This window comes from Passer domesticus, chromosome 19, assembly GCF_036417665.1.
Source record: "Passer domesticus isolate bPasDom1 chromosome 19, bPasDom1.hap1, whole genome shotgun sequence".
NCBI classification, from domain to species: domain Eukaryota; kingdom Metazoa; phylum Chordata; class Aves; order Passeriformes; family Passeridae; genus Passer; species Passer domesticus.
Window position 1 is genome coordinate 2687932 of NC_087492.1, and position 21162 is coordinate 2709093.

Below are 21162 nucleotides of genomic sequence, written 5' to 3' on the forward strand. Positions count from 1 at the left end.
TCCTTTGTTTGCTAAAATGTGTAAACAGTAAAAAGTTTTTGATGGCTGGGGTGCCTGATCTGTGAGGTTCACCCAGGCTTGGCAAGGCTGAAATAAATAATCGATGTCTCTCTGGAACTTGCAGGTATCGCCGTGTTGTGCTGCGGGTAACAAATGTGATTTTGAAGGACATTAATAACCCCAAAATGTGATGAACAAATGAAGATGAACAATTCTGCAGCTCCGGCTGTGAGTTCACAGCAGGCCTGAAGGTGGCAAGCACAGAACACTGAACACACACCAGCCGCAGTCCAGCTCCCCCGTTTTCCCAAAAAAGCAATTTTTTATGGTGTATTTTGCCCTTGCTCAGTGCATTCTCCCCTCACACACGGTTGTTTCACCCTCCATTGGGCTCTAACAGCGAAAAGAAGCACGCAGTAAATTTGGTGTCACACCAGGAGCAAATCCAGGCCACCCACTGAATCTGGTTATTCCCAAATTCTCTCAATTTTTGCCTCCAGCACAATGGGAGAAATATTTCCCCACTAGGAACATGCACTCTGACGCTTGGAAGATATTCCATCAGTTCCATCAGTTAGCTTTGTCTAACCTACAAATAATTGTTTAATAATCTGCCAACAAGCAGGCATTGTAAAATCCCACAATAAGCTGGTTTGTGACAATCTGACAAAAAATAGTGGAACGTGCCAATACACTCTATGTTGGTACACCCCTTTATGGAAAATACCAAATTTATTGCCTCACCATTTACTTATGTCATGTTGCCACTGGAAATTTACAGTTAATGGTGATCATATACACAGTTTGAAACTGCAAACACACCCTCATTTCACTTTTTGCTGTGTATTTGCCAAGAAATATTTAATGGTTTTAATAGACACACATTTATGCACACACACTTGCAGTCTGCGTGATTTTATTTAAGTCATATCCTTCTTTTGGCAGACACAGGGCTAGGTAAGGTTTTTCAATTCTCTTTTTTTTTCTTTTTTTTTTTTTGTCCTCCCAGCCTGGGAATAGCAGATTTGGTTTTAATCAACCCCTTTGCAGTTTTGAACTTTGTCCTCCTGGAATACAGTGCCATTCATTTAAGGATTTCCCCCTGTCTAATAAACATTAATGAAGCACACTTCACAATTCCCCTGTGATCTTATCTCAGTTCCACAGATGGGGAAAACAGAAACAAATTAAGGGGTTTGCACACACCACAAATCAAAGGCAGAGCTGGGGGGAGAACCCAGGAATCCCAGCACAATTCCCTGCTCCAACAACTGAGAAATGTGCTCCCATCCCTGCAGCTGCTCTGGCAGTGTTGCACAGGGCAGCACTGTTACCTTCAGGCCATCCAGGAAGACTAAAATTGCTCTTTTTCCTGAGGTTTATCCCCCCACAGAACTGCAGATTCTGTGAGGTGGCAGAGGGCTGTGGCTCTGCCAGCTTCCTCTGCTGGATTATCCCTCAGGATGTCTTTATTCCCTTCCGAGCAGAGGATCTATTTCTTTTCTGATTAGCAGAGATCTAGCAGGATGTGGGGAATATTCCAGCTGGTACTCGGTGGGGTTTATCCATCTTTCCCAGGAGAGAAGCCTGATTTCCTGGGGAATTTTCATCTCCTAGCTCTGGACAATGTGGTCCATTCCACGTGCCTGCGAAGAAAACCACATTTATTAATTACATCCAGCAAGGAAAGAAACGTAATTGTTTTGTGCCTGGAATCTCTAAGTAGGGCCACTCTCTAGAATAACAATCCTCGAGCTGTGAGGATATTTTTTTTTCAGCAGAGACAGAAGAAACCAATGTTCCCTGCAAGCTGCACTCCTGTCAGACACCCAGCAGTTTTTCTGACAGCCAGGATTTTTGTGGCACTGGCTGTGAGTCATTATTGGAGAAGTGTTATTCTTGAAACAGAGGAAGAGTGCTGGAGAAAGGAGGTGTTAGACGGGAAAAAACCCAAACCCCTTTCACACCTCCATCTGCTGTCTTGCAGTGCCTTGCTACCAAACATTTACAAATTGACAAGTTTTATTGCAAATCTGCCCTTATTGTTAAAAATTGCTTCTTTTTGAAGACATAATCAGACATTTAGCCTTTCTCCCCTACCATGAATATATTTTCCTTGTGTTTAGCTCCGTGGAAAACAACAATTCCTACAGTGCAGCCTCCTGCCAGGACAGCCAGGTTGTTCCTAACTGCACTCCCAGGTTCCTGCTAAAAACAGGCTGCAGGAAATACAGCACTGGCAGCAATCTGCACTGGTTTGGCTTGGCTTGCCCTGCACGTGGGCAGTGTCCAGCCAGATCCGAGCTGGGAATTGCTCTGGTGGAATAAAATATTTTAGTGCTGGAAAGGGATTTGCAGTTCTCTGCTGAGAGCCCATCTCAGCTGTGGCGTTGAGAAGCTCCTGAGCCAGCTCTGAGTGACAGAAAGGCTGTCACCCAGCACAAAGGGTGACAGAACTGCCACAGCAACTGCTCATCCTCTTGTTGGCCTCCCAGCCCTGCCCAGCTCACCCCAGGCCGATCCCATTCCCCTCCCAGCTGCTCTGGAGCTGTGTCTGCACATGGCCCGGACCTGCAGTGAGTCACAGTCACACTCTCAGGTCTCTGTGCCCCAGTTCTGCAAACCTTTCTGCACAAACATCATTGTATTCAGCAGAAGAGACCTGGTGTACTCACTGGAGCCTCCACTGATATTCCTACAGCCCTGTTTTCTGGTGTGCTCACTGCCAGCCTCCACTGATATTCCTACAGCCCTGTTTCTGGTGTGCTCACTGCAGCCTCCACTGATATTCCTACAGCCCTGTTTCTGGTGTGCTCACTGCAGCCTCCACTGATATTCCTACAGCCCTGTTTTCTGGTGTGCTCACTGCAGCCTCCACTGATATTCCTACAGCCCTGTTTTCTGGTGTGCTCACTGCAGCCTCACTGATATTCCTACAGCCCTGTTTTCTGGTGTGCTCACTGCCAGCTCCACTGATATTCCTACAGCCCTGTTTCTGGTGTGCTCACTGCCAGCCTCCACTGATATTCTTACAGCCCTGTTTTCTGGTGTGCTCACTGCCAGCTCCACTGATATTCCTACAGCCCTGTTTTCTCTTTAAAGTTGGTCTAGGAAGTGATTTTGTTGATTTACCCCCCTCACGCGAACGCCTGCTTCACCCTTTTTAAATTTAAACTCCAGTGTCAGATCTGCAGCTGTTTCCGAGGCCACATCCATGAATGATTGCTGCTCCTGCCAGGTGCAAGCCTGAATAAAAAGGTCACGGGCTGGGGAGAGGATTAAGCTTTGGCTCAGCTGTTTGCATTCTCACACAGAGCACGGTCTGTCCATCCATCTGTCTGTCAGCCCTCACACACCATCCAGACAGGTGAGGAGCTGAACGTTGGAAACAATTCAGTGACGCTCGTACAAAGCCACTACACCGTGTGTGTGGTTTAAAAAAAGCTCCCCCAGCAATCCTCCAAGCAGCCCATGGACCAGTGAAATTATCTGTGCAGAACTGTAAATGCAGAATGGCATGGGAACAGTCTCCCTGGAGACTGGGGCAGGGCAGATTGGAGAATACCTACATCTCTAAATGGTGTCTGAGATTTTTCATGTTAAATTGGAACATTTTCGTCCCACGCTTACCTAAGGAGATGAAGGGAGGCAGCTTATGGGCACTTAGCACATACACTGAGAGCAAAAAGGGAAAAAAATCCAGAAGCAGGGAGCAGATCCATCCCCCTGGATCTTCACCTGAAGTATTCCACTGATTCAAGGCCTTTTGTCCCTGCAGCAGTGAAAGCTCTTGGCTATTTTAAGACCTCCTCACGCTTGCACTTCTGTTTCAACCCATGGGAGGCTTCCAATCTATTTCTGTATATTAGGCATCCTTCCCCTTCTGACTTCCTTACCAAATGTGCAAAACAATCAATAATTCACTTAGGCCCTCCATTCCCATCAGAGTGCACCATAGCTGTGATTTAAATATATTTCTGTGACTGTGGAATGAGCAGGTATCCTCAACTACCCTGGAAATTCCCTCTTACACATGACAGCATCTCCTGCCACCCAAAGACAGTTTTATTTCTCCAGCTGTTAAATCTAGGACAAAATACTACTCTTTTGTTCTATATTAAGACCATGGAATAACAGCAGCTGACTTCCCAGCCTCTGTCCTCGTGGAGGGGAGCAGCAGGATGAAGAATTAACCCCTGGCATGAGCTTTTCTCATGCTAAGTCATTAAGAAAAGCCAGATCTCCTTGATGCTCTCCTGGAAAACAGAAAACTGGAGGTTGATGAGCTGGGGGTTGCCTTCCTCCCCTCCCCATGGCCCTCACCACTTACTGCAGGTCCAGGCTCACCTGGGATTTCCTTCCACAGCCTTGTTTGGAAGGACCTGGGGCTCGTGTAGCTTAATTAAGGATAAAAAAGCAGGTTTGAACTCTCCTTACCAGGAGAGCTTCTTACCAGAGACAGCCTGGAGACCCAGGGACAAGGACAGAGCCTATCAGAGCGCAAAACCCCCCTCATATTTTGCCTGGCAATCTACAACCCCTCCCATTTCTTCTTGTCCCTGTGTTTTACCTTTCGGTATCATCAGCTTTCATCCAGCAAGGAGGGCAGAGCACGGGGCAGCCACACACGTCCTGGTAATGACTTCACTGCTTCCACCAGCTCTGGAAAAAACAAAAACAAACCCAAATCCCTGCATAATTGTAGCTCTGTTATTCATGGATCTTAAATCGTACTCCTTCATGAATTTTAATGTGCAGTCCATTTTCTTTCCACTAATCCTACATTAGGCTGGAAGCCTTTCTAGACTGAACATTTGCCCTGCTTCGCTTTCCATTCCCGCAGCAGCACCGTGGCTGCTGTCCCCAGGCACTGCCCTTGTCTCAGCTTCATGAACTTCCAGCAACATGAAAGTGTTTTCTTAGCAGATCCTCCAGTTCTGTGCATCCCTGGCAAAAGCAGCAGGGCGGCTGCCCAGGCAGCCTGGGAACAGCAGCTCTTTCTTTTGCCCAGGATTTGGATTTGGCAATCTCTGGGGCGCAGCGTCCTTTGAGGCAACGCCTGTCTGCAAGTCTTTAGCACCACGCTTTTATAAATCCCCTTTTCCAGCTGAAACCATCACCACAAGTCATCAGGAAGGAGTGAAAGCCTTTCAGGAAATTCTCCTTTCCAAGGAATTCCTGATGAGTGGCACACAAGAGCAAACCACAGACGGTTCCACACCACCACAAGCTCTGAGATGCTGAAGTGCCCTATTTTAAATGATACTTAGGTTAAAAACCAGACAGGACCATGAGATACTCTCATGTCACCTTCTGCAAAATGCAGTTTGAGCCTGTTCTGTCACTACTAAATTGAATCATTTGTTCAGCTGAAGTGATGCTTCCAAAGGGAAGATACCCAGACTCAGTTTGGGGAGAGGAGGAAGCCACCATTTCCCTTGGAAACATCCCTGAGGAATCATTCTGCCAGATCTGCCCTGAGGAGTGGAGCTTACAATAAATTGAGGCAAGATGCTCTGTTTGTGTTAAAATGCTAAGAATATCTCAAAGCCAGCCCTTCCATGTGTCTCACAGAACCCTTATTAGATGAAAAAGAAATATGGTACAGTTCTCAGCTCTGAACTTCTAAAAATATGAGAACTTTGATATATAAATGCATGTTGAGGACCTGGCTGGCGCTGACTACAAATGTTCCCAATTGCCTTTAATTCCACATCACTTGCAGAACCAGTGGTGATATTTCTTTTCCAGGATATCCAGAACACACCCAGTGTTCTAAGGATTCCAGCCCTGGGGACACGTTGTGTGCCATCAGTGCAGCAGGCAGAGGCAGGAATGAATGGGGCTGAAAATCTGATTTGACTTAAACAACACTGACCTGACCAGGAGCGAGGAGTCTGAACCAGGCCTGCAAATCCCATCTGTTTCTTATTTCTATAACGGGAGAGCTAAAGCCCTAAATCCACACAGCTCTGAGCTTTGAAGCCAAATTTTGCAGCTTGAGTCCATTACTAGCAAATGATGACTGCTAGCCCAGCTCCTTTAATTGAGGGCTGGGATTTATAACTCAACATTAAATGAAGGAGACGTATTGCAGGGTGACTAACAGCTAATCTGGGAAGGCACTTGGAGACAGAAATTCATGGATTGGTGAATCAATTGGCCCACCTCTTTGCTCCCCATAAAATTGTTATCAAAACATTCATGGTTAATGATGTTCTGAGGGTTAACTGATGTTTGAGAACCCCTCAGATGCTCCTCAGCTGTTGGGAGCTAATAAAACCCTGCACTAACTCTCTTAGTTATTGTATTAAGTTACAGTTTTTGCTGGGGTTTTTTTTTGCAGCAATTTGATGTCAGGAGAAAATCTAATCCATAAAGCAAGCAGCTTTTTAGCTTTGTGAAAAATAAAAATGAGCATATTCAGAGAGAGAAAAAAAAAGTCTGTTCTCTGTCCTTTAATTCCCAAGAACAAAGCTGGAGAAGGCTGGTCCCCAAGTGAGGATGGAATTTGGCAATTCCATTCCTATCAGTGCAGAGCAAACCCCTTAAATATATAATGGCTCAAGGACAATGTGGTTGGAAAAATAAGCTTGGAACTGTTAAGGCACCTAATTATTCTCCATCCATCTACCTTCACATTAAACCTCGGGGTTTGAAGCTTCCCTGGCTGCCGGGGCAGCCACTGAGTTTTTGAAGTGATGTTCTGTTTATAGAATTGCAATTACTCAGTATCGGCCTTTGTTTGGAGAAGAATCCCTGTCCATCCTCACTAATGGCTTCTTCTGATCTCATCCAGTGTGGAGGATTTCCTGAGCATATTAAAAACATTCTTCACTCTGCCTTTTTAGTTTAGCCAAAGATTTAACGACTTCAGCAAAAGAGCCGTGTGTTTGAACTGGATTTGCTCCCTGACAGCTGATGCTGCGCACTCTGCTCCCTCCGTGTGCTCCCAGGCACAAGGAGAGTGCTTGAACTGCTCACATTCGAGATTTTTTTGGGGGTAAGAACCTGTGAGGACGGTGAGAAGGTGTTACCCAGAAAAACTGGGACTGCCACACCCCTGGAAGTGCTCGAGGCCAGGTGGGACGGAGCTGGGAGCGACCTGATATTTTTAAAGAGTTTTTTAATCTCTCACTGTAGAGATGAATGAGGATTGTAAAACATCCACAGCACAACCAGACTTAATTCCCCTGCAGGGCACCTGGGCAGCACTTGCAGCCACCTCGTCCTTTGGCCAGGGTGAGGCTGGGCATGTAATTGCAGTTACTGTTTGCCAGAGTACAAATGTTTGGGCATTTTCACGGTAGGTTTAATTTTACTCTCCATTACTGAACTTACACGGAGAAAACAACCCTGCAGGGCATCTTCTCCCCTGCTGCAGTTCCTGGAGGAGAGCAGGTTAATTAGCAAATTGCAATCAGTGCCTGGGGGAGATCAGCACCTGAACACCTTTTGGGGGGTGCTGTGGGGCGATTTTGGGGTGCACACAGCTCATGAAGCACATTGCTTAAAACATTCAGAACACAATTTCGGTGTTGACATAAAAAAGACACCTCACTACCCCTGTCCATTTCTCCAGTTATCCAGACTTTGCTTCTCCTCTAAAAAAAAAAAAAAAAAGGCAGGGGGGAAATGGAAAAAAAATAGAAAACTCTCACTACTGAACTGCAAAACGACATTTCCCCCCTCATTCAATATCATCCTTTGAGCCTAAACTAACTTACACCTATGTCAAGCATAGCAGAAGTGTTTACAAACAAACCACTAAAGCAGCTGTGTGACCAAAATTTCCTTCAGCCAAAATATTTTTCACCCTCAGACTCATCAGACACGTCTGAGACACATGTAATGACTCCCACCGGTGCACCCTGACAGGCTGTTAGTGATTCTCCATAATTCCTTTTTTGTGCCGTGAAATAGCATCTCCTCTATCTAAAGCAAATTGATCTTTTCACCCAATCTATTTGACAGATCTACCATTTAGTATTCAATTACCATTTCAAGAATAAAACCCATTTGTGATGCAGGAGCTCATGCTGGGGGCTGGTGTCTGCATCAACCCCAGGTCTCTGGAAGGCAGAGAAAACCCCCTTGGAGCAGCTGCTGCCTCTGCTATCTTCATAATAAATAAGACAAATGCAAGAACTGGAGAAATAATCAGGGAAAAAGCAAAATGTTCTCGTCAGGGCTGTGTTATGGGTGCAGGGTGGGCATGGAGGGGAATGAATCAGCTCTGGAGGAACCTCCTTGGGCTCTGCAGCTGAACTGTGACCACTTAATTGAATGTTTTGAGGTGAAAGACTTTAAACTGTTGCTGGAAGGAGCATCAGTGGCTCAGAGGGATCTCAAGCACAGCTTTCCAGGCTGGCTTTGGGAGATTTTGGGATGGGTTTGCCAAGGAATCCGGGCTCCATCCCACGGGTGACAGTGACCCCGCTGCCCTGGGGTCCTGCAGCAGCCACGGCTGCTCCTCGGCAGGAGGCAGCTCCCAGCCTCATCCCAATTAATCATCTCCTAATGACTTTCTGAACTGGGAGGATTTCCTTAATTATACCACGCATTAGACTTTAATCAAGAAATCAAATTTTCACGCCACCCCAAACCCGCGGGTGTCCCTCCCCTGCACCGGGGGGAATTATCAGTGGGATTTGGGAGCGCTGCGTGCCAGGGCTCCTTCCCAAATCCAGCTGAAAGTGACTGAATGAAGCTCCCCGTGCCTGTGCCCCCTCAGCCAGCTCTTTTCCCCTGGGTTTTCCTGACACAGCTGCCAGGCACGGCCGGCCCTCGTGTGCCAGCTCAGCGCTGTGTGCCCGGCTGGACACGCCGGGAAGGGATTTGTGTTTGCTGCAGGGTGGCTTCACCACTCCCACCGAGACCAGCGCAGCCCCTCGTGCCTCTGCAAACCCTCTGGAATGGAATATAAATCCTGGGGGTGCTGGGGTCTGCTCCGGTGTGGCACCGAGCTGTGATCCAGAGGAGAGAAGTTAATTCAGTATTAACCTCACTGTTCTGGTCCACTTTGCAGGCTGCTGCAAGGCTGAGTGCAGCTAAGGGTTCATCCGAACCTCCTGCTCATTGGGGAGGATTGATGGCTGTTCCTGGCCTGATCCAAACCCTGATCCATTTCCTCTTTCCCTGGTTTTGTTGGGATTCACCCCAGCCCAGCAGTGCCAGAGCTCCTTGCAGGGGGATCCCACAGGATCCCTGGGGTCTGGGGGTCTCACCCCAACCAGCAGCACATTCCCAGCACAGCATGGCTCACATTCTCTACACTTGATTAATTACTGGGTGGGGTTTAATTCTCTCCCTTCTGAGGAGCTCTGGGTGGCAGAGCCAACCCCAGCCTGTTTTATTGTCCCTGGTACCATCCTTCCTCCCATCAATCCCAGCACAGATAAAGAGGCTGCTGGGACAGGGCTGGGATTTCCAGTACCTGCTGCCTCTGTGAGGAACTAAAAATAAAAAAAACAATCTGCTAAAAATACTGAGTGATCAGGGAAAAAAATGCTAAACCCCAGAGATCTCCCTGGACTGCGAGGATTAATTTTAATTTCCCTTTAATCCGGACACAAATTGTGACGTCACCGCTGGCGGGCATGGCTCAGCTCCATGGACAGAGCTGGAGTTCTGCTTCCCCAACTTTTGGGTGCATTCCAAAGGAAAATGGACACACGACAAGCAGGAGGCCACAGGGTTCAGTGCAGGCTGCCAGAAATGTGACCTAAATCCTGTGGCTGCAGCTCCCAGTGTGTCCTTCCCCAGCTCCACACTCGGATCCAGGCTTTGCTCCTGCCTACAGCCAATTTTGGGGTGCTCTGATCCTGTACCCCACTGTGGGAAAGAGCAGGAAGAGGGACCAGAGGTCCCAGATGACAGCTTGGACTTTGAAAAAGAAGATTTACCAATATTCTGCACTTTTAAGGGAAGGAGAACAGCAATCGGAGCGAGTTAATTTGTGATCTTCCAAAGAGACAACAAAATTAATTCCTGGAAGGAATTCCTCATCTAAAGGAGCAAGGGATGTTATGCACTCAAAAACCTCTGTGAGCACTGCAGCAGGGCACACAGCCCCTCCCTGCAAACCCTTGGGCAGCCCCTCCCTGGCTTTATCCCGGTGGTGAAACACGGAGAACAGCAGCAGAGCTGGGCTCACCTGCTTTCCCCTCTCCCACATCCTGCAGCAGGGGCGGGCTGAGCATCCTCAAACAGAAACTTTGCTCCCAGCTCCCCCACTGATCAGATAGATGCAAATATATGTGTGAAAAGATTTACATACAGAGCTTGTGCTGGGAGGAAAACTCCCTTCATTCCCAGGACAAGCCCTGGGTTTGGTGCTCCCCCCATGCAGCAGCTAAATTTGGGGAGGGTTGGGGATGGAAGGAAGCAGGAAGAGATTTTGGGGGTCCTTGGGCAGGAAGGGCTCAGCCTCAGGAATATTTTGAGCTCTGAGGGCCTGTGAGCAGACAAGGGCTCATAGTTTGAGGTGTGATTTATGTGCAGCAGCACATAAACACCTGAAACGGGGTCTTTAAAAACACCTCAGGCTGCACCACAATGCTGCTGCTGTGGGGCTCCACGTGGAAAAAAAGTCAGGAAAATGAAATGTAAGCAATTCCTTAAAAGCTGCTCCAAATGTGCTTTCGGTCCAGGAGTGATCAGAGAGGCAAGTCAATATTTTCCTGCAGAGGAAACGCTGCTGAGTTTACACCTGGTGCTGTTTGCTCTCAGCCCTGCTCGGTGTTTGCCCAGGGCAGGATGTGGGGAAGAATTCAGGGTTTGTGTGGAGGAAGCTCTGTGGTTTCAGGAGCTGCAAGAAACCTCTTTACTGGGTCGTGTTTCTGTGAGTCTCAAACAAGGGGCTGCTGTTGGGTTGGGGCTGGGCAAGGTGGATAAACCCAAATATTTAATTCAGGAGGGCCCAGCTGCAGCTCTGATCTGCAGGACTCTCCCCACGTGGTGGCTTTGCTCTGCTTTTTGGGAAGATCCCCCATGGCTGTCTTCAAGATTTCCTCCTCCAAGTGCTTGAAGGCACCTGACCCAACATTTGCTGTTTGTGCCACCCTCCTGTGGCAGATGCAGCAGTGCCACGTGGCACAGTGGAGTGGAGAGAGCCATGGCAATGAGCCCTGCAGCCCTTCCCTGGGGAGAGCTGTGTCTGGGCAGGTTAAGGATGCTGAGCATCCTTGAGATCCCACCCAAATCCTGCACCCTTGGGTCCCTGGCACAGCCACTGCCCTCTCAGAGCATGCAGCAGGGCTCACCCAGCCCAGGGTGGGAATCTCCACCAGGAAAACTCACAAGCCCCTGAAAATGGTGGCCAAAATCTCAATGTTTCCCCGGGATATGACAGGATGAATCCACTGCCAGCCCCCTGGAGTGGGTGACACGGAGCTGAAGGGCTCAGGAAGGTGCCCCCGTGATCCCTTTGCTCACCAGCCTGGAAAGGAGCACAGAGCTCTCCCCTTCCCAGCACCCAGCAGCTGCCAAAGGTCAGGATTAAGCTCCCCAGCCCTTGGCAAGGGTTTGTGCAAAGAAATCCCCTCCAGCACCTCGGGAATGTCTGGGCTGAGCTTCACCTCCTCTCACTCCTTGGAGGTTGGGGTGGTTTGCTGGGCAGGGCACTGGGCTCCCTGTGCCACCAGGATCTGCTCCAAATCTGAGCCCTTAATCGGCTTCCACCTGGGATTAGCTCAAACATTCCCAGCCTCTGCTTCAAAATAGCTTTTCTTGCTTGTGGGTAACTAATCCAACAGGAGCCCTGTCCCCGTTACCAGCAGCTCCAGCAAGGGTGGGGTGTTCCTAAGGCTTGAACCTTGCCTGGTTCCCAGATAGTTTTGGATTGGGAACCTTGGGAATGGAATGCACATGTTCAGGGCTGGGTTGTGATGGGGCTCACAAAGCAGCTCCACTAAACCCAAGCAAAGCCTGGCCTGGTCCAAGGCAGGTGCAAAGAACACAAGAGCCCAGTTTGGGCTGAATAATTTGTATTTTGGGGGGAATTCGGGTTTGGCACAAGGGATTTCACTCAGGAGCTCACAGACCCTCTCCTGCTGACAGCAAACAGAGCCAAAAAAAACTCCCTGTGCATCTGAGGCCACCAGGAGCTGGGGATGAATTGAGTAAAAAAACAGCTCCTTCTGCAGGATGGATCCCCAGAGCAAAGAGCTGCTGAAAACCCACAGGAAAAAATCCACTCCCACAGCACCCAGAGGAGCAGGCAGGGTGGGAAGGGACGTGCGAGCAGCCACATCCCCAAGTGCAGCTGATGACGTGGCTGTGATTTAATAAAGGACATTATTAGTGCCCTGCTAATGGCTCCAGGCGCCGGCTGCTGGCAGCTCCCAGCCCGGGAGAGCTCATTCCCACCAGGCTTCTAAAGATTAAATTCACCTCCACAAGCCTGCAAAAGGATTTGCATCAACAGTCCCCCATCACAGCCTCCTCCTGCTGCCCCCACAAGCGGGCACAGCAGCTCAAATGCAGCAGTCAGACAGAAACCCCACCTCAAATTAAAGATAACAGCCTCAACCCTGCAGCCACTTCATTTCCTCCCGATAAAAGCTGCTCCCACCTGGCTCCTTCCCACTGACCTGCCACAACACTGAGCAGCAAAACCCAGCTGAGCTTCCAGCAGCAACAGCACTCCAAAAAAAGCTCCCTCCCAGCAAAAACAGATCCAGAAACCAGCAAAACCTGGGGACGGGGGAGGCACTGGTGATGGGCATGGCTGGTGGCCAACACTCCTGGTGTTTCCCTAGCCTTTGCCTCATCAGCAGTGATTGGGGTGTTGATGAGCTGCCCTGGGGGAGATAAGGGCCCCTTGTCTGTCAGAAATGGATACTGACTGCTGAGGTGTTCATTTTTTGTGTCCTCAGAGCAGGAGTTTTGGCTGAGCCCGTTTTGTACCATGAAGGTTCTGCTGCTTCCCCCTGGTTCAGGCAGCGTCTGCACCACGGTTCATCTCCAGGCAGGAAATCCCAAAAAAGAAAAATCCCTGTGAGGCAGGGATGCAGCAAATCCCCCATTTCCCCAGGGTGAGACATCTGCCAGCAAAGGCACTTGGCCAAGATGGGGAACCTGCGTCAGAGGCTGAGCTCCTCCAGCACCAGGGCTTGCCTGGGAGAGGCCCTCTGCTGCTGTCTGAAACCTACATAAAAATAGCACAATTATGGGAAAATCCTTGTCCAAGTGGGAAAGCAAACACCAGGCTGGCTTTCACGAGGAAGCAGAGCTCTATAAAAGCGCTCCTATAGCATTTGCTGTTCCTGTCAGGCATCCAAAGCCTTGCTCAGAGCCCTTCACCCAGGGGCACAGCTCCACGGGGCGAGGTCGGGCCCTGCTAAAGGATTTTATGATTTTTTTTCCCCCAGCATTTCACTTCACCTCATCAGAAGTTTCCATCCAGGGAACAAACGTCTGCAGGAGCCTCCCCTGTGCCCAGAGCAGGGCAGCCCCCGCCGGGAGCAGCTGCTTGACCCCGAGCCATAAATAACAGGCCAGCCTGGAAAAGCTCCATGGGTTGGGGTTTTTTTTCCTTCACAGAAGTCGAGCTGGTGATGTCTGTCACCCTGTGTCCCTGCTGTCCTTCCCTGAGTCCCCCAGTGCTGCCCTCACAGGGCTGATCCCCTTTACAGACTTGGGGTGCCCTGACAGATGAAGGGATTTGATTAAATTTAGGTTACAACACCCCCAGATCCCCCAAAACAGAGCAGGACGCTGTGGGTTTTGGGGCCACAAGGAGAGGGGTGGCAGCAGGGCTCTGTTATTTCAGAGTCCCCCCAGGGGTGGCCACGTTCAGGTGACATTTCCTTCGTGCCTGGCCTGCTTCTGTGGGACATTTCTCGGTCAGCAACAGAGAACAGCCTGGGCTCTATTTATACCCCACCCTGGAGCCGGGTAAAAATATCCCCGGCGTGCTTGGCAGCCCGAAGGCGCTACTGTAAATCCTCCCTGTCAGCGAGAATCCTCGGAGGGAGGCTGGGAAAGGAGGAGCTGGGGAAGCCCGGGGCCATCCGTGAGGCTGGACCCCGAGTGCAGGAGGAAGGGGATGGAGTGAGCCCATGGAGAGGAGCTGGCAGCACCCCTGTGTCCCCAAAAGCCGCCTGGGAAGCAGAGCAGGAGTGTCAGATCGCTGAACCGGGATTAAAGGCCACTGGTGCTGTTGTATTTTTAGCTTCGTGATCATCCTTTGAAAAAAAAAATCCCTCATTGTGGCTGGTGGGAGGAGAGGAGTTGGGAGCTGCCCCAGGCTCAGCCCTGCCGCTCTTTACAGCCCGTGTGCGCCACGGGGAAGGTCACGGTGACCCGGCAGCACTGTCACCTCGTGGGGACTGGGGACCCATCCATCCATCATCCATCATCCATCTATATCCATCCATCCATCCATCCATCCATCCATCCATCCATCCATCCATCATCCATCCCTGTCCATCCATCCATCATCCATCCATCATCCATCCATCCATCATCCATCCATCCATCCATCCATCATCCATCTATATCCATCCATCCATCCATCATCCATCCATCCATCCATTCATCCATCCATCCATCCATCCATCCATCCATCCATCCATCCATCCCTCATCCATCCATCCATCCTTCCATCCATCCTTCCATCCATCCATCCATCCATCCATTCATCCATCCATCCATCCATCCATCCATCCATCCATCCATCCATCCATCCATCCCTCATCCATCCATCATCCATCCATCCATCCATCCATCCATCCATCCATCCATCCATCCATCCATCCATCCATCCCATCCCATAGATCCCATCCCATCCCATCCCAGCCCCTGGAATCCCCCAGCCCCTCTCAGGTGCAGCTTTCTGGCCGTGTCCTGAGCTCACCCCCAGCTCAGGGCTCCGAGTTCAGCCCCGAGCTGTCCCCAAACAGGTTAAGTGGCTTTTTTGGCCCCATGGGGAATTAAGGGCGCTCAGCAGCACGGGGACAGAGGGCACGGGGACAGGGACAGGGCACAGAGGGCACGGGGACAGGGACAGGGCACAGGGACAGGGACAGGGCACGGGGACAGGGCCCTGCCACCCCAGCAGTGATGACAGGGACTGCACGCACCCATCCCCAAATCCCAAACCCAGCACTGCCTTCCAGCCAGCCCTGGAGTGTTGGAGGTGCAGCAGCAGGAGCTGCTGTTTCCCATCCCCTGGGAGCAGCTCTGGATTGCAGGGATTTGCACGGAATAAAAGCAGAAACCTGGAGCAGCAGCTTTAGTACTTGAAAATTTTATTTTCTCAAATGAGCACCAACACATATTGTAAATATGACAAACAATACGCCTCCCTCTAATACTGAAGAACTATATACAATGTACAAATACATGAAAAGGTGAAAACCAATTATTTGAAAACAAACAATTGCATTTATGACTGAAGCAAATGACCTGAAAGAATATGCAAAAAAAAATTAAAATAAGATCAAAGAAATAAAAATATACACAATTTGTAAACACAAGAGCATCCATAGACAGGCTGGTATTGGAAATACTGTCCTTAGTTTTGTCAGTGGGGAAAGCATTCCCATTTCCTTAGGAAGAACAAAACAAAGGATACACACAGTTGTAACGATGAGAACAGCTTATCTGTGGCTGTACCTTACACAATGCCATTCTGCTTGCATTTAAATATATTGATTCTTGATTTATTTACTTTTCTGAATTCAAGATGATTTCGTTTCCCCTCTTCTGCTTGTTCTTTTTCACCAGGATTTCTGCAGAAAATCTCTGTCTAACCTGATTGTTTCTGAGCACTGAGGCCTCTCCCGTGGGGGGAAGAGCTCCTTCCCACCCAGCTGAGCTTGGTGCTGGTGTCCCCTCTTCATCCCAAAACTGCTTCAGCTGGAAGCTGCTCCCAAAGCAGGGCAGTGCAGTGAAATGCATGATTCACACACGCTCACAGAGCAGCCAGGAAAAACCACACCGAGAGAGAATTCCCACTTGATCACCACGAGAACAGGGGGCTGGTTTCACAGGGGTGGTTTTGTTCCTCTGGGGTTTGAAGCACCAAACCCAGAGAACCAAAGAACTGCACCAGTTCTTGAACAGCTCCTTGCTCAGCAAAACACAGTCCAGTGGTTTGTGCTGTTGGTCCACTTTGGGATAAACAAGAGACCAAATGAAATAAAAACGAAGGAGGGTGAGAAGGGGGCAGATTAAAGACAGAAAGGAGAACAAAATAAATGAACTTTACTGCCAAGAGAGGTAAACTTTTACTCTAATTTGTTATGTAGCAGCCTGGTTAAAAAAAAATAAACAAACAAAACAACAAAGAAAAGAAACTCCCCTCAAAAATAAAACCAAAGATTTGTGGTTTGGGTTAAAATCAACGTTGGGTTCAAAGCTCCAACTCCATCCCTGCTACCTGAGGCTGCAGCTCCTGTCCAAGCCCAGCTCCTGCAGCTCCAGATCTGCTGCACTCCAGCCAAAAGTGGTGCAAGGACAACTCCAGGCCTGGATCCTCCACACCAGGGACAGGGGAGCCCCGGGGGATTCCTGCTGGGAGCAAAGGGGATCTGGGGAAGCCAGAGGGGACCTGGAGCCCCCCGAGTGCCTGCAGCCCCTCCCAAACCAAACATCCCCCCTGGGGGCTGCTGTCCCCAGCCCAGCCACCAAACCTGTCCCCTCCCCTGCCACATCCACAGGAAACACGGATCCACCTCAGAGGACAACGTCAATTCCCATTTTTGTTTCCCTTTAAACATATTTTCCAACAAATACAGAAGGAAACAGGATCATCATAAACAACAACAACAACAAAAAAAGTGCTCTCAGGGAGGGGCTCTGAGAAAACAGCACCAAATATATTATTTCTTTAAAAAAAATTAAATATTATTTACAAAAGTATATTTCACAAGGTAACGTCTGGGGGTTATTTTTTCTGCCTTGTATATATTATCATCTGGATATTTCTTACAGGGGTCAGGATTTCACACCAGAGCAAAAACAAATTAAAACTTACTCAAGTCTGAGCTTTGGGGTAGAGGGGGGGATGTAAACTCAAGGGTGCTCACAGCTGCCCAGACCCGAGGCTGGACACCACAAAAAGGAGGAAAACTCACTGCTGTCCCTGTTTTCCCCAGGCTGCTGCCCGTGGAAAGCAGCTCCCAGGGGCCCCACCTGGCTCAGCTCAGCAGAAAAGTTCTTTGGTTATCTCTGAGTGTGTCACTCTGTGCCACCAGCACAGCTCCCAAATTCCTGCCAGCCCCCAGGGCAGTCAGGAGGCAGCTCAAGCTCCTCCTGCTCCCTGGACTCACACAGGAGCTCACAAAGCCGATTTCTCCTCTCCCCAGGGAGTTCTCTGGGTGCTGGGCACAGCCACACACTGGGCTCCAGCAGGGCTCACGGCTCTGAGCAGACACTGACAGGACAAAACCAATTAAAAGCAGATTAAGACCTGGCCCTACTCAAGCTTGGACTGGTTGCCATTAAAAGCCCAGCACCTGTGCCCAGTAAAAACCAGCCAGGTCTGATGGGGCAGTTCCTTTTTTGTCCCAAATGAATGGATAAAACCATTTCCAGCTGGCGTTTCTCAGAGCAGTTCTCTGCACAGCCCTGCCTTTTATTTTGCTTTTTGATCAGCAGTCACTCCAAATACCAACATCAAACCACGAGCCCTGTGTGCTCTCCTCAGCCTCACAGGGTTTGGGATGATCCCTTTCCTCTCCCAGCTCCTTCAAAGGCTCAGTGCAGCCTGAAGAGCTCTTTGAAGAACAGGAATTACTTCCCACTAGTCAAAACCCAATAAACTGCCATGGATCCTCAATGGAAGGGCAGGGAAATGGCACCAGGGCAGTGCCAGACCCACAGGACAGCAGGTGCTGTGGAATTTCTGAGTTTTGCTGCATTTGTCACTGAGGGAATGTGGCTGGCAGAAGCAGAGACAATCCAAAACAAAAGCTGAAGCAATTGTTACACAGCCAGAGCAGGAGGGTGAGGGCAGAAGCCACCTCTGGACAGGTTGGTCACAAACTCCAGCCCCTGCAGGAGCCAACTCCACCTTGTTTCTCCAAGGCTGTCAAGAACAGAGCTTTGAGAGAGAGAAAAAAACAACCTTTGCTTCACCAGGTTTGGCTGTCAGCACAAGGATCCAACCCTGAATTCCAGCCTGATCCTTAAGGAGAGTCCCTGTTCCCATTCCCTGCCAAGTGAACATCCAGTGACTCCTCCACAGCCCCCTGGGATCTCTCAGGCTGGGGGCCAGTGATGGGAGATCACAGCTCCAAAGCTCCTGTTTCACAAGGAGCCACCACCCCCTGCACAACACTCTTTCCTTCTGGATTAAGGAAGATTTCCCCCCATGGATTAACCTACTTGAAAGAATTCTGCCAACAAAAAGAAAAAATTCACTGGGGGAGAGACACAACGAACTCAGCTCCAAAGTCCTGGGTTGTGCACCAGATACTGGCTGGGCTGCTGCAGAGAAAATTTCTCATTTTATTTTGGCCTGACACAGCTCCCCTGGCCACAGGACACCCCTTCCCCACCATCCCCTGGGGAATCACCAGGGACAAGTGAAAATGGGGAGGACTGGCTGTCCCTTGCAGTTCTGACACCCCCATCCCCTCAATAAATCATTCCAGGGCTGGTGGGAAGATGTTGGATTTCTTTTTTTCTTTCCCATTCTCGCCGTGCCTGCAATGGGCTTTTGGGAGAGGGAAAAGGGGGGATGACTTGGGGGGGATGCCTCAGGGCTTGAAATATCCACCTGTGCCACACCCCTGCCAGCAACTCAGCTCCCTGCTCGCCCCATTTCTGTGCCAGGCCCCCCAGTGGAGCCTCCATTCAAGGAAAAGGTTCTGTAACAGCATCTTCCTCCTTGCACTTGTGAAAGATTGGTAAAACACCACCAAGGGTGCTCAGGGGAGGCCAGGAAATCCAGGGGTACCCTCTGCCACTGTGTGTCCCCGTCCTCCTCTATGGAATTTCCCCCTCCTTGCCTCACACGTGCCTTTTTTCACCCCTCCACGTTTTCTAGGCTGCAGCTCCAGCCTCCCTGTGCCTGAAGTGGTTTTCTCCTCCTCTCTGAAGGGCTCAGAGTCAGGGTTTGGTTTCTCCAGCCGTGGGGACGCTCCCCAGGGCCACACTCCACTGGGACATTCATCCTCCCCACCCTGAACCAGCGAGAAAAAGGAGAGGCAGGGAATCTCTCCAGCCTCCAGGCCCTGCCCCCTCCAACAAGGAGCTCATAAATAGCAAACAAAACTCAGATTGTGGGGGGAGCTGGCTCTGCCTCGGGCTGAGGCTCCGCCGATGGACTCGGGGAGCAAACACAGCCATGAGGGAACTTCTGTCCTTTCACACAAGGAGATGTTCCTCTGTCCTTTTTGGACAAGTGGATATTTCTCTATCCATTCAGACAAGTGGATATTTCTCTATCCATTCAGACAAGTGGATATTTCTCTGTCCATTCAGACAAGTAGGTATTTCTCTGTCCATTTAGCCAAGGAGATGGTTTCAAGCCTTGCTTAGCCAGGACTGAAAGGAGAAGCACAGCATCACCCTCTGAGGGTTCCCCTGGGGCCCCACTCCCCCACCTCCTCCTGCCCAAACCTCGGGGTCTTCCTCCCCCACCTGGAGGTGCCAGGAGAGCCCAGGGCAGGCTGGGCTGAGCTCTGGGCACATGGAATGGCTGTCGGGCATTCGGTGCATTCTCTGAGCCAACGGCAGAACAGAGAGAGAAGCAGCCAGGGTCAACTCACAAACAGATACAAAGCAAAGAGACAGAGAGACAGAAATTTAGAGGCCAGTCACCAATAAGGATGGAGAAGGGTGTGAAGATGCTCCTGGGTTGCAGAGCCTCTAAATGCATGGAACCAAGCGTTCAGTCACTCTCTCACTCTTGGGTACAATGTTCGGATGGCGCCTCGTGCACGCGGCTGGGGCTGGCCCTGCCCTCAATCCCAGCCATTATCCTTGATCATGTGAGCTAGTTCAATGATGTATTTGCCTTCTTTATACTTCTGGCTGCTTTCAAAGGCGTGTTCCTGAAAGGAAACCAGAGGCAGAGTGAGATTGAGGTGGAATTTGGGTGGGATCAGGTCATGGATCAGAGCTGGGAATGCTGGTGCGAGTCTGAGCCTTGCCCACAGAGAACTGCAGGTCTTCCTGTTGGCTCTCAGGAAAACTGAGAGGGAAAAAAGCCTAAATTCTGATTCTGGAATCTTAAATATTGCCTCTAGAATCCTAAACCCTGCTTCAGGAACCCTAAACCCTGCTTATGGAATCTCAAATCCTGCTTCTGGAATCTTAAATCTTGCTTATAGAATCCTAAACCCTGCTTCTGGAGTCCCAAATCCTGCTTCTGGTATATTACATTCTGCTTATAGAATCCCAAATCCTGCTTTTGGAACCCCAAATCTTGCATCTAGAATCCTAAATCCATATTCTGGAGTCCCAAATCCCACTTCTGGAATCTTACCATCTGCTTATAGAATCCTAAATCCTGCTTCTGGAATTCTAAATCCTGCTTCTGGAATATTGAATTCTGCTTATGGAGTCCTAAATCCTGCTTCTGGAATCTTAAACCCTCCTTCTGGAACACCAAATCTAGATACTGGAACTCTAAATCCTGCTTCAGGAATATTAAATACTGCTTCTGGAACCCTAAACCCCGCTTCTGGAATATTAAATTCTGCTTATGGAATATTAAATTCTGCCTCTAGAATCCTAAATCTTGGCACTGGAATACTAAATCCTGATTATGTAATCTTAAATAATGCTTTGTGAATCCTAAATCCTGCTTCTGGAATATTTAATCATGCTTCTAGAATACTGAAGCCTGTTTATAGAACATCAATCCTGCTCCTGGAATCTAAAATCACTCTTCTAGAATCCTAAATACCATTTCTGGAATATTAAATCATGCTTCTAGAATACTGAATCCAGTTCCTAGACCCTTAAATCCTGCTTCTAGAATATTAAATCCTGCACCAGTTCAGACACTGGTGAAAACGTTTGGACAAAATGGTGTGAGCCTCCAGAAGCAGAAATGAGGAGGTAACATTGGATTTTATTGGAAGGTAATTGAATTTTTGAAGAGCAAACAGATAAACTCGTGTTCAACAGCATTTCCAGTGGGAAGGACACAGGATTAATGGAGCATTCCATTATTAACACTGATAACATCTACCAGAATAA

General features: G+C 49.3%; 1 protein-coding gene and 1 long non-coding RNA gene across 2 annotated transcripts in view; both read right to left on the minus strand.

The window, feature by feature from the left end:
* Positions 1-1010: 1010 nt before the first annotated feature.
* Positions 1011-6166, minus strand: LOC135283729 (uncharacterized). Its single transcript, XR_010349379.1, has 3 exons — positions 5879-6166; positions 4571-4662; positions 1011-1646 (listed from the first exon to the last, which is right to left on the minus strand). It is a non-coding gene; the product is annotated as an uncharacterized LOC135283729 (long non-coding RNA).
* A 9071-nt stretch (positions 6167-15237) lies between these two features.
* The window catches only part of YPEL2 (yippee like 2), a 31592-nt gene continuing 25667 nt past the window's right edge, over positions 15238-21162 (minus strand). Inside the window, exon 5 of the mRNA XM_064395104.1 lies at positions 15238-20009. Within this exon, the coding sequence (XP_064251174.1) occupies positions 19920-20009 (90 nt within the window). The 3' untranslated portion in view covers positions 15238-19919. The remainder of the gene's footprint in view (positions 20010-21162) is intronic.